At 39.5% G+C, this 13,521-nt stretch overlaps 1 protein-coding gene across 4 annotated transcripts in view; it reads left to right on the top strand.

The window, feature by feature from the left end:
* Window positions 1–13,521, top strand: part of MACROD2 (mono-ADP ribosylhydrolase 2) — a 2,066,868-nt gene that overhangs the window by 1,510,793 nt on the left and 542,554 nt on the right. For all 4 annotated transcript variants that reach the window (XM_028828674.2, XM_015149520.3, XM_028828673.2 and 1 more), the window contains exon 8: window positions 175–248. In XM_028828674.2, the coding sequence (XP_028684507.2) occupies window positions 175–248 (74 nt within the window). The remainder of the gene's footprint in view (window positions 1–174; window positions 249–13,521) is intronic.

The raw sequence follows: 13,521 nt of genomic DNA, 5'->3' as shown, positions 1-13,521 counted from the left end.
ATGCCTGTGTGTAGGATCACAGGCTTTATATCCATGTACATCTTACTGAGGCCTGTACTTATTGACTGAATTGAATATTGCTTAAATGAGAAAACTCCAGTGTCGTAGCGTGATTAACCTCTCTATTGCCTTCATCTTTCGTTGTTCATTTGTTTTTTTCTGCTCTTCATCTAGGCTTTCCGAATGAGCCTGCTGCAGTCATTGCCCTCAGCACCATTAAGGAATGGCTTGCCAAGAATCACCATGAGGTAGGAGGAACGGCATAATCAGTGAACATTCAGGATAATGTAATCTGATGCTCAGTTCCCCCCAAAGAAGCACATAAATGTTATAAATATCAACTAAACCTAGTCAATGAGCCAAACCTAGCTGACCATTCGTCACTTGGGTTACATGAGGGTTACATTAAATATTTTTCTGTAATTGATGGAATGCAGTAACTCTATTGATCTATTTGGTGAATTGAGCAGATTCATTTAGCCATCTAATTTTTTTTTCCATCTGTGGATAGTATGGGTTATATGTGTGAAAAAGAGAACAGGATGGATTTCATTAAGAATAACGAGTTTTCCTGTGCTATTTTCCTTAGAGCTAAGTTATCTTTGTTGACTTGAGGTTCCCGGTGTACAGTAATTGTTTGGTGTCTGTGTTATTTGGATTTATAACTAATCACTTCCCTAAAGTCACGTCTGAGTGTGAGATTGAAGTGGGCTTGTGTAATTGATCACAAAATCGTTATGAGCAGTATTTCTTATGAAACTAAATGCCTTCATCGGAGTATTCATCATGTCTCCTATTCTGCTTACTTAATAAGATCTTTGCAATATGTTTAGTGATGAACGGGGGAATTACTCAAGTAAACAAAGCAACAAAATAACTAGAGACCATGGAGCTTTAAATTTCAGAGATTTGTTGATTTACATATTGTAACAGCTAGGAGGTTTCAGACAATGCACAATCTTACGCATTTTTCTTCTGATTTTGTTTTTCTCCTCAGTTCCATAAGGGCTATAAAAATTGTGTTTCATTTTATGGTGGACCATGAATTTAGCTTTTTTCCTTGGGTAGGAGATGAATTATTTGGAAATAATTAGATATGGAAACAGGTGATGGGATTTTCAAATGAAAGAGCACTTAGTACTTTTGTGTGTTTGAAGAAACAGCAGTGTCATTTTCTAATTATTGTAATTTCAGCATTTCTTGACCACATGGCCAAACCTATCCATTTTGCTACTTGCCCTTTATTTTCCTCTTACTTTGAAATGTATAAATGTGGCGACTTCAATTTAAAGGATATCTCAAATTACCTCAAAGAAGCAGAAGAAAAACAAATAGCTAAAATATCCAGCTTACAAAACATGTCTTTGACATGTGTTATTTTCTTTTCACAAGAACCTTATGAAATGTCTAGGGTAGGTATATGTTATCTTCATCCGCATTCTCCCTCAAAAGGTTAAATGACATACTCAAGATTGGAAAGTCACAGAACCAAGAGACTGACCCAGTTCTCATAACTCACACTGGACATTCCTTATTGGAATGCCATGGAGGCCAGAAAGAGAAACTCAGTTCCTTTAAAAGCCAGTTATCTTCAATATATCGCTTGGTCATAGTAAATGTTCCACACCTGGATTAACTGCTTTGCAAAAGTGTTGCATGAGTGAAAGTTGATAACCGAGCAAGTGTATCAGTGCATATCCATCATTTCTACTAGAATAGTAATCCAAGGATATGCCCCACTGGAGGAAGTTTTCATGCGTCATCTTGGCATGTGATGGACAAATGCATAAACTCATATCATTGAGGATGTGGTGATGAAGAATAAATATGTTGGTCACATGTACAGCTCATCGACAAATTCTACTCATTGATTCTCTCTAGCTAAATTATACAGAAAGTTATTTTCCATAGAAATTTTCTAATCTAGTGTTTTCTGCTTAATTCACTTGCCTACCCTGTCTTTGAGTCTGTTCTTTTGCTTTCAGATCCTTTTATTTTTCTGCTAATTTCTTGGGTCCATTGTAGAAAATATAGATAATTTGGACTGAGAAACTCAGTTATTACTATTGCAACTTTAAACATATCCTGCGCTGATTCCCTTTTTAAAAAGACCTTGAGTTTCAATATGCTAATTTAAGCAAGTCAATTTGAGCACATCAGGTTTTTCTAAATAAATGAATTCTAATTGGTAGGTCATAGATAAAAGCTAAATAAATTGATTAGCAGTATTTTGATTTATTTTTTGCTCTGTTAAAACAAACAAACAGACTAGGTTAAGGACTTATAAAAGAGTATTGCTTCTAATTGTTTTGTCTTCATTGCAGTATTATTTTGATGTTCTGATTGTTTAAGCTACTTATTCATCAATTCACTCATTTGATAAATATTTATTGAATCCCCCTAAGCACCAGATACTTTTTTATATTCCAGGGACAGAGCACTGAAAAACAAAATCCTTGCTTTGTCATATTGGTAGTCTAGAAAAAAAAAATTGTTTGCTTAACATAAATTAAGCAAATGCAAAATAAAGAAACAGGAAAGTTCAAAGAGTGCTTTACAAAATAAAACAGGGCAATTGGAGAATGTGTTTTTAGGTAGAGATTGTGCTGAGGACATAATCTTGGAATACAAATTTGTACAATGGGAAGGAGGAAGCCAAGCCAGACAGAAGTCTTGAGGTAAAACATTCCACACAGAGAGAACCACAGGAGAAAAGCCTGGAAGACAGAATGAGCTTACTGCTTACTAGCAATGGTGAGACCCAATGTGGTTGAAGCAGAGAGATGAAAGAATGGCAGGAGACAAGTTTGGAGAAATAGACAGAGTCAGATTATGGGGTCTTGTGGTTCATAGAGAGACTTTGAGTTTTATTCTAGTGGGTAGTTGTTGAAGCGTTTTGGGCAGGAGACTAACACAGATAATTCACCTTTAAAAAACAAGCCTGGCTGCTCTTCCAAAAAGAATATCTGATATTTATAAGATACCAGAGTAAGAAATGGCAGATCAATTAAGAGGATGCTGCAGTAAATCCAGGCAGGAGGTGAGCGTGCTCTGGAATACAGCGGTGGTAGAAAAGGAGGTAACAAGCATCAAGTTGGGGGTACACTTTGATGATGCCGCCAATAGGACTAGAGGATTGTTTTCTGTTAGGATGGGGTAGCTTATGCTGCAGTTACAAACTACCCCCAAATCTTGGTATCACAAACAGCAAAGGTGTGTTTCTTGCTCACACTGTTGGTACATCTTGAGTCAGCAGAGAGACCTGACTTACAAACCCAGGCTGACAGATAACTCTACCGTGGGAAGTATCATCTATCACATGGCAAGAAAATATAGATAATCAATTCCCTTGTAGAAATGTTTCTACAAAGGAAAGATGCATATAACTTTTGCTCACATTTCATTGTCCAGAAAAAGGCACCCAGGGACTAAGTTCCAGGAGACAAGAAAATGTAGCCTTTTTGTATGTTCAGAATAGAGCAAACTGAATATTGACAAAAATTAGTAGTGTCTATTATAAAGGTAAATCAGATGTGCTCTATGGCAAAAAGAGAAGAATCAAGGATGACAACTAAATTTTTGGCCTGAGCTGCTGAGTAAGTTTTGGTGCATTTACTGAGATGAAGAATATTGGTATAAGAGCATGTTTATATGAAAAATACAAAGAAGACAAGAATTGTGTTGCCATGCTACAGATAGTTAAGGTCTGAAATGATTTTAGATATCTAATGAAGATTTCATGTAGACAATTGGTTATTGGAGCCTAAAGCTCAGGAAAGAAGTAGGAAAGAAAGACCTGGTGAAATTGATCAGATTACCATAACTTACTATAAAACCAATGAGAACCTAGGTAGCTCATTTTCATTCTCTCCCACTCCATCTCTATGTCTCTCTCTCCCGTGTCTCTGTTTCATTATTATTATCATTTTGCATGTTATCTTTTATTCTCATTCACCTGCTTACATGTGGCCCCATTGTGACTGTGTGTGTCCATTCATGGGTCAATCAGCCCTACCTGGGGCAAGGCCTGGGTTCGATGGATAAGGTTGCATTTTCTGAAGCTCTTAGCTGGTTGGGTTCCCCAAAAATTTTCCTTTAAAACACAAAAAGGAGGAATCTATGTAATGTGAGTCTCCCATCAGTGGTCATACTTTTCTTATTCAGCTGAGTTTATTATTCAACATTCACAAATTTCATGGTCTGTGGCTGTCATTCCCCATTAATAATCGATGCTGTCATATAATTGATGAGCTTTTACATTTCACTATTAACTTACTCTCTGATTTCTAAACCATCAGGAATGTGCACTTTTTCTTTTCCAACACAGTAGTTGATTTGCTTATGTTTAATTTCATAAATCACCACCAGCTGGTGTGGCTGGATGCTTCCACACCCAGAGAGGTCTGACTGGAGTCCCAGTGGTCAGGAGGAAGAAAATCATATTCTGTTGCCCACCATCCACTTGTTTAATTTACCCAAAGTCTGAACTGCGAGGGCACAGCATACATTTAAGAGGACTCAGAAACCCTGGGGGAGGAACCCTGCTGCACACACAGTGTAGTGGCTCAAACAATGGCAATTCTAGCAGAAGAGCTAAAGCAGCACTTCAACAACAAAAAAAAAAGAAAAAAAAAAGAAAAAGAAGAAGAAGGAGAATTCTCAAAAGTCTGTAACTGAGGCACAAAAATGACTTAGAATTGAAAAACATAATGACTCTTGAGTTGAAAAATTTAAGAAAAAAACAAAATAGAATATTCACTACTGAGAACTGAATTATTGCTATGAGAAGATCCGATTGATGAATTATCTCACAACACAGAAGAGGAATACAGAGAAATGAAAATCATGACTGAAGAGGTAAGGTGGCAGAGAAGCCCAGGGATCAAACATAAGACAGACAGGGTCTGAAGATTACCCACTGGCATTTTCAGCTAAATTAAGTATTAAGAACTTCTGAGTTCAGAAAACCAAAAGAAAAGAATATCAGAGTTGGCAGTAAAAATTGACAGCAGGTAGCATGATACCCTTTCTCTAAGTGCACCATTTTTCTCAAGTAGTAACTTTATTACAGAAATAGGTGAGCAAAATAAGAGACTGTTATGGAAATGAGCAGTGGAAATGTGGCCTAGATTTCTAAGTTGGGGTGGCTTCTCTGTGTTATCAAATGCAATTTCATGCATTCCTTATTTTTCATGCAATCTAAAAATATAATTCTTTGTGGAATAGGGATTTCCCCACTCTGCAGCTCTGAGACCCCCTGCTCATATCTGAAAGTTAGCCTAAGAAATGTTTTTACAGTACTCGTTCTATTGTTCTACCCCAGGGACTCATATGGCATTTGGCTATTGGTCTCTGGGACAGTGTACATATTTGCCATTTTTTTTCCACAGAAAAGTAGAACAGGATGCGTTTCACTCTTCAGAGCCACAAATGTCCTGATAGTGTGAGATATTTGCAAGTCATGGCAGTCATATTCAATATTTCAGATACCTCAATGGAGCAAGCATCCTACAGCACCTAGCACCATTTGTCCGGTTTCCCAGAAAGTCCTGCTAGTCAGGGGATACGGCTTCTAAGATGAAGATTCTGAGCTGGAAGATCTGTGGATTTCCCAGGAACTTTTAAATGTGGAACCCTAAAGTGCTCATCAAGGATTAGTTGTGTCATGAAGGGAACCTGAACCCTTCTCCTCCTACCATCAATTATAAAGAAGCAGATAGATGGACAGAAGTTCAGCATTCTAGGAGGCTCTAAGTAAAGCTGTGGTCACCTGCAACTATCCAAAGGGGAGCCCATGGTTCCCCTGAAGCCCGGCCCCAGCATCATCTCTGTGGGCTGTTGAGGATGGACTCCTTCCCGCTGAACTACTCCAAGGGAATTCCCTAATATTCTCCCTCCTATCTATACTGCTCTCCTCCCCAGACAGATCCCATTGTTCTAGGCTGGGGACAATTCAATGGAGAAGTGTTTGGTTCATCTTTGAAGGCCCTTGGCTAGGTCACCTGGCTAGACCTGGAAATCACTGGCAAGGAAAAAACCCCAGCTCTGTATTTTCAAAACCCAAATGGGTTTTCTTTTATGTAGGAGGAAGGTGGTACTTTTCTCTCCTCGCATGCAGGGTTTGGGTCTTTGCCTGACATAATTTTTTAAAACTATGCCTTTAGCACAAACAGATTGTTGTTCAAAATGTTAAATATCATCTACTTGTCATTTAAATAGTTTACTCTGTGCCTTCTGAGGGAAACACAACACCTGTGGTATTGCTGTTTGTCACTTAAAGTAGCAAGCTTACAGATGTGGCAGGGGATCCTGAGATGCTGTGTATATGTGGCAGCATCGCTCTGAGACAGATGTCCAACTCTGCAATTTCATACCAGCCAAGGCCCCCAGACCTTACCCAGTGTGGTCTAGGCCTCACGGTAAGCTGCTGATAGCCAGAGACAAAAGAAGCTTTGAGTTCATCCTTGATGTCCTTTGGAAGTAGAGACGTTGGTCTCTACTGCGTGGAGGCAGTTAGCCTTGTCACCTTCCCTTGCCTTCCAATATTCAGGCACATAATTCACAAACTGCTGAAGAAGCTGAACATATTTCTCTACCCCAGAAAACAGAATTAGGAATCCACTGTAGAAATGTACGTCCAGCCTCCTGAGTGGTTCAGATGCTGCTCTCATGCTGATTTGACAAGGTCGAGGACACAGCCACTTGGTTCCTCATTACTGATCACAAAGAAACTGTTGCACTTTAACTTCTGGTGCCAAGACTATTTTTTCCCCCTTCTTGGCAGAGGTCTTTGAGCATATGCGGTGTTAAAAATTGTTTGCCACTTTTATTTCAGCATCACATTATGGATCACCAAAAAAACCCCAGTGTGGGGCCTGCCTTATGTCTCTGACATGAAATGCCTTAGGATCTTTGTGATTCTTAAAAAGGGGGTTTAAACGAAACATGAAATGATGCTTACATTTATGATGGGAAAATTATATATTTCAAAACAAGCTCCAAATTCCTGTGGACTATTATTTACACTTATGCAAAAAGCATAACGTGCCATCCTCCAAATCTATGCAATGCAGGGGTGTGGTTAACATTCAGAGACCTGGAAAGAGCCAATGAAATGCTCCGTGCTGTCTCTCAAGAATGCCTTTATATGTCCACAAACATCATCTGAGTATTATGGCCTTAGTTTTTGGTGGAATTTAGTGTTAAAATTTGTGCACTTGAAAAAACAAATTGCAACACTGAAATGGTCACATCCTGTGCAGTAATGTGGTTATGGTAATAATCATCATCATCCTAATATGCTGCCATAAAAACATATCCTTTGACTAGCCCAAACATGACGTTCAGGTGGAGCCATGACACTCATAGGCTGTGACAGCACTGAGGACAATTATTCCCAGACTTTGTAGATACGCTGTGTTACATTTGCTCTTCAAGAACCCTGATGACTCACTAACATTTTACATTTTCTCTCTACCTCTTTATTTTTCTCTCCCTCTCTCCCTACCCTTCTCTTTCTCTCTCTCTCTCTCTCCTTTCTTCCCTCCTTTCCTTCTGTCTCCCTCCCTCTTTTTTCCTTCCTCCCTCCCTTCCTGCTTCTCTCAATTCCTTCTTCCGTTTTTCTTTTCTTTCTCTGCGTTTCTTCCTTCCTTTTCTTTTCTCTTTTCTTTTCTTTTCTTTTCTTTCTTTCTTTCTTTCTTTTTCTTTTTCCTTCCTTCCTTCCTTCCTGTCTTTCTCTCTCTCCTTCCTTCCTTTCCTCCTTCCTTTTTATTTTTTTCTTTTCTTTTCTTTCCTTTTCTTTTCCTTCCTTTTCTCTTTTCTTTTCTTTCTTTTCTCTTCTTTTCTTTTCTTTTTTCTTTTTCTTTCTTTCTTTTCGCCCCCCACCCAGACAATCCCTTATCACTCTGAGGCTGTCATTGTTGGAATATTGTTCCATTGTTAGAATAAAAGCTAAGCCCCAAGGAAGCTTCTCCCCTTCTGATGGGGGCATTCCAGTGCTTGGTGTCACCATACACTGCCGCACACAAGAGTTTGCCAGGTGGACAGATCCACCAACACTTCCAGCTTCAACCTGCTTTAGCATCTCTTGCAGTTGGCACAGTGAGGTTTTGGAGCCAGAAGCTAAAGCCCCAAGACAACATCAAGGGTTGCTTTCATGCTCCATAGCCCTGTTGTGGTCAGTAGGAAGCACAGTACATGGAAGAATATGCATTTTGCTGTTTCAGTTAGTGAGCCTATTACCAGTCAGCCAGCGATGGGGAGGGCTCTAATTACACACTTCTAAGCATTGAGCTGAGCTTGCCCAAATGCCCTGTCCCCCATTCTTACTCTGGTGGGGGGCTCATTAAAGTCCAACAAATGTTTTGTTTCCTCCCAGTAAGGGGTATCAGGCAATCAAGGCCTTGGGGTGCTCTAGGGACACCAACCTACAGTCCCATGTAGATTAGGGTGGCTTGCTGTCTTCTGCACTTGCATATAATCAATATACATCCTTCTCAGCCAGCCCTCCTGAACATAGTACTATGTCCATTATGCCACGTTGTGTCTAGATAAACAGAATGGAGTGCATGGGATTGCAGAGAGAACCTAGAAAAATACTCTGTTGGGGTTGAGTGGTTTGAGGGGGTTGGGATTTTGTTTAAATAGGCATGGAGGGTAATTCATATATACTGCCACTAGGTCTAGACCTTCTAGAAAGAGTTCTAGCACATGTAGAATAGGTACATGAAGGAGTTAAAGAGGGAAGAAAGAGGGAAGGGAAATCAATATTTATCTGACCCCTGATGTGTCCCGTGGCAGAGGCATGGCCCAAAGACACATTCTGTCTTCACAAAACTCTCTTCAAGGTAATTATTTTTAAATCTTTAATTTCCCAGATATGACAGTTAAAGGGAATTTTAAAAGTCAACTAATAAGGCACTTTCGTGTTCTACTATAACCTTGCTTCTGTGACCCGTCTAGGGTTGGGCACCTTACCCAGGTTTAGCCATATATGAGAGTAGTACCCAAATAGGTTGGTTAGGGTTTTCCCATGGGATTTCTTTGCCACCTGGAGTCAGGAATAAAAAATGGTGGTGAAGCTGAGGGATGTGGAGCACAGCTACCATGTTCCCTACCATTTTGGAAGGTTCTTCTTTAAGAAGATAATTTGAAGATGTCCCAGATTTGGGGGCAGTTGGCAAGAGTCATAGAGCCCATTCTGTTGGTTCAAGTGAGGAACCAAAACTGAAGCAAAAAGCAGTATATTTTAGCAAAATGCAATGGCCACCCATTTTAAGTTTTTACAACTCAAAAATAATTTTTAACTAGAGAAAAGGGAAGGTTGAGAATCATTTGAAGGATTATTTTTTTTTCAAAAGTATATGCTTTAAATAGTTTATTCTACCACTTTCAGAGAACCTCTGCTATATTGAACCACTATTTATGATGAGAATATTTTACATCCTTCAAATGTGTTCGCTGGAAAAATATTTGAGAGTCACTGTCCTAAATAGTAAAATTAGTTAGAGTGCTTTTTATAAAATCAGTCTTTCAATATTCCCTTCATACTAGAGGAACAGCAAAAGACAGTAATTAACTAATTAATTAATTTTCTGATGGCTGTATTTTCCTCCTTCTTTCCTGCAACCTGGAGGTAGGAAACACACATTAACAGAAGCCAGTGCTGAGGAGAGACTAAGAAATATCATGAGACAGGTGAAATAGAAACTCTTTAAAATCAAACTTCGGGGTACAGGTATTTAAAAAAAGGAGAGAGAATGCAGTTTGCTCAGATGGCTTGGCCGGGATGTTCCTAGGGTTGGGATTGGTATATTTGAAAAAGAATGGATCCCTTTGCAAAGTCTGGCTTAGAAGTTCCAAGCCTGCAGGAATGTACTCAGGAGCCCACTATGTAACAGAAGCTCAGCTCCTCTTCCATGCAGCAAGAATGGGAACTGTGGCTCCTGGAAGTAGGGTGGTAAGAGGTAGGGTGCAGTTATAACCACCACTGTGTGCCCTCACTCCAAAGAGGAAGTTTGGTGTTCTAACCAGATTCTTCCACATTCTTACATAGCTTTAAACAATTAACTCCAGCTCTCTGGACTCCATTTCTTCATCTGTAAAATAGGGAGGGTGAGCTTGTCTCTTCTAGCTTCAAGATTCTCTGCCATTGATGTCTGTCCTCTGGAGCAGGCCCACTGATGTATCCTGCCCATGCCTTTGCCCGTGTCTTCATAGCACAATCAAATCTATAGGAAGCCTTACACTCCATGATTCTCCAGGCTCCTCCGGTGGCATACCAAAGATCAAGCAACATTTGCATGTGCTGTCTGTATGCCTTTAAGATGATTACCAACCCCCATATGGGTGTATCTTTAGAGTTGATATTAACAACCTTGACCCATTTAGTGTAGGAGGAGAGGCCGCCATGTTGATTTTCTGTAAATGATCTGGATTACATGGTGGTTTCAAAATAGCCAACTTTTAAAGCTCCTTATGAAATTAAATGTGCTGATTATCCAAATGATGTGACATTTTTATAAATAGAAAATAAACCTCTGAGCATGTGGTTGTATCTACATCAGACACGGGGATAAAAACAACACTGGGAGGTCCTATTGAAGGACATTCTAACAACTGTTTTCTGCAGCTAGAAGCATGCACCTCCATCCCTGCTAGGTAGGAAGCAAAAAGAAACCTTTTCCTTGTCCTTTACCTTGATGGACTTGGACTCGTATGCTGCCCTGATTGAAGGGAAAATTAACAGTTTTGACGCTGTCATCTAGCTCAACTCAGGAAAAACAAAAAGGCACTTTCCCATTCTAGTGGAATTAAATGATTTGCTTGTTAATGGGTGATGTTTTCAGCCAGGGTACTGTTTCAGATAGAAGCTGTGACCAGACCTGAAACCATCTCATTGTTTCTCTAATCACATCTAGGCAAAGAGGTGGTTCCTCTGGAAACACTAGACTCATTTGATGATGCCATTGCTACTCACTAGGGTAAGAAAACTAAATAGGTCTGGCAAAGCACTTGCTTCTCCAATTTCATGGCTCAACACAAAACATACTAGAAGAAACATCCCAAGAGTGTGAGCCTCTGGCCATGCACCATTGGAGGCTGTAACAGTGGGCCCCATGACAGAAGGGCTAGCTAACGTGCTCTCCTGCAATCAGATTATGTTGTCTACATTTCTATTTATGAACTCCTTCGAAGTATGTGGCAGAAAGCCCCAACCTTTTAGTGAGGAGACTATTCATCTGCAAGAAGCAGAGAAGAGAAGAATATTGGGGGATCTACTATTAACTAAACTTGTGTTGAATAGAAGTTACTAAAACCTGGTCAGATTCACATCTGTGATTCCAGGTTGAGGGCCTCAGGGAAGGAAGTGAAACCCCAGTTGGATCCTGAAATACTGGCCTTAGACTCGATTCCACAGCAAGGGTTGCAGCCACCTAGCATGTGAGCTGCTGGGCACCAGGGCAAGTGATGGCCAGTGGCGGGAAGGAGCTATGCACACATATAGCCTCTGTCATGTTGACTCTTTAAAAGAAGATATAAGGAGAAAAAAAAATTAAATGATATCATTTAAGTTTCATAGTAAACCATTGACTGAAATAAGACACATGAATTCACTTTTCTTCTAATTGGTCCAATTAGAAGACATATGAATTCTCACATGTTCCTTAGCTTCTTTCTGCATTGATGTGATGCTAGTACATAAAGACTTTTAGTTGTTGTTGTTTCTCTGACATTGCTTCTCAATATAAGCCCAAAACTTCACCTTTTGCTCATAGGGTCTTTAAAAAAAGGCCCAGCAATCTCCCCTAAAGCTGGAGACAAAACTGGATTTCCTGGACTTATTGAGATGTGATGTGTCAGTTTACAACATAGAGCCTTTCTGAAGAATTTTAAAGAATAATTTTACTCATGTGAAATTTTCACTTTATGTGCTGAGATTAGAGTTTGAACATTGCATAAGAATAACTCAGCTGTATATATTTTGCAACATAAATGTTGCCTGTTTCTAACCAGCAGATTTCTCTTAGTCTGGGCTGCTTCTTCTGCCCTGTTACCTACTGAAGTACTCCCCTAATGACCAAGGGGTTGCTTAGCTTATTAGTGAGACAAGAAGATTCTTGGAGATGTGACAATCATTCTGGACCTATTCTTCACCTGTAAGATAAGGTGAAAATCACTTGGGAAAAATACTTAAATCAGATACTGGGGCATACCCTAAATGTACTGTATCAGAGTATCTGAGAGGATAGTGGCCTATATTTTGAAAATTTCTCCAGCTACTGGTTGAGAAAGATTAGACCAGTTGCTCTCAACAATCTTTTATGGCTAGGACATACTGCAGTAAAAACTTACATTCGTTCTTTTCAGTGCTTCAGTGAGGAAAATGCTATGTTAAGTGAGAACTGTGAGAGTAAATCTCTCCTCTCAACCAGTTTACGACTGGCCTTCTAACAAGGGATTAGGAGCCTAGGGTTGGGGCTGTATTGTCTAGCTAGTCCTGGGGCGGCCACAGCTTACTTTCTACTCACAAGCACTTGACATGAGTTGACCAATAAGTGAATTTGATGAAGTTTACACATAATGTAACTCAACTCACATTAAATATCCACGGGAGTTGCTAGACAGCTTTTGTGGCACACTGTACATAGTAGAGGCCTTTTGCCATCTTTTAGAAAGCATTTTAGTATATTCCCAATATCCGGTTGATAGTAATCATTGTCTCTGGATATTGCCTTTGATGCCTCCATGCAAGAGATGCATGTAATAAGTTAGCAAAAATCATTAACATATACAACTGAATTCTTCTCTGAGTACTTATCTTCGGCAGATTTGAAAATAAAGCCAACAGGGCTATCTCATGGATCTTATGTAATTATATTGGTTCCTGAAACAGCTTTTGAGAATGAAGTACTCAGTCATGTGAAGCAAATTAATTCTCCCTGGACATGAAGGTGCCATTAAGCATGGCCGCAGGAGATGATTTTCTGGTTGGTACCCCGTTGTCCTTTACTGGAGCCTGTTTACACCACCCTCATGTGAATCAGACCCTGGATGTGGAGATATGTGCCACCCACAGAGCTTCTAGGAGCCCCCACCACTGGTGCAATTAAATTTCTTTAAGGAATTAGGAAATGAACCTCTATATTAAAATTCATTGCTGAGAACACTACCTACCTTAATATTTTCTGCTGTTCAAAATTTTACTCTGAAAACAATTAGAGCCTGATGGGGTGTGCATTTGACAGTGCAAATGGAGCTACACATGACCTGGGTGTGCTTCAGCTAAGCACAGGGCAGCTTAGGAATGTATTAAGTTGAGTAATTATCTCATATGTTTTTCCCTTGGGTTCAGTGACATCTACAAAGTTCATTTTTCTAAGTTCTTCTCTCTACAAATTTAAACTCAAGGGAAATAGGATCCATATGTCCCTGATTCATTTGCACTAACTCATCAAACGTTCTTTTCTTTATAAGTTATTAGATGTCTACAGAGGATTTCAACTGTTTTTTATAAGTTCT

Source organism: Macaca mulatta, chromosome 10 (assembly GCF_049350105.2).
Source record: "Macaca mulatta isolate MMU2019108-1 chromosome 10, T2T-MMU8v2.0, whole genome shotgun sequence".
In the NCBI taxonomy this organism is placed as follows: domain Eukaryota; kingdom Metazoa; phylum Chordata; class Mammalia; order Primates; family Cercopithecidae; genus Macaca; species Macaca mulatta.
This window is presented reverse-complemented; position numbering and strand designations above follow the sequence as displayed.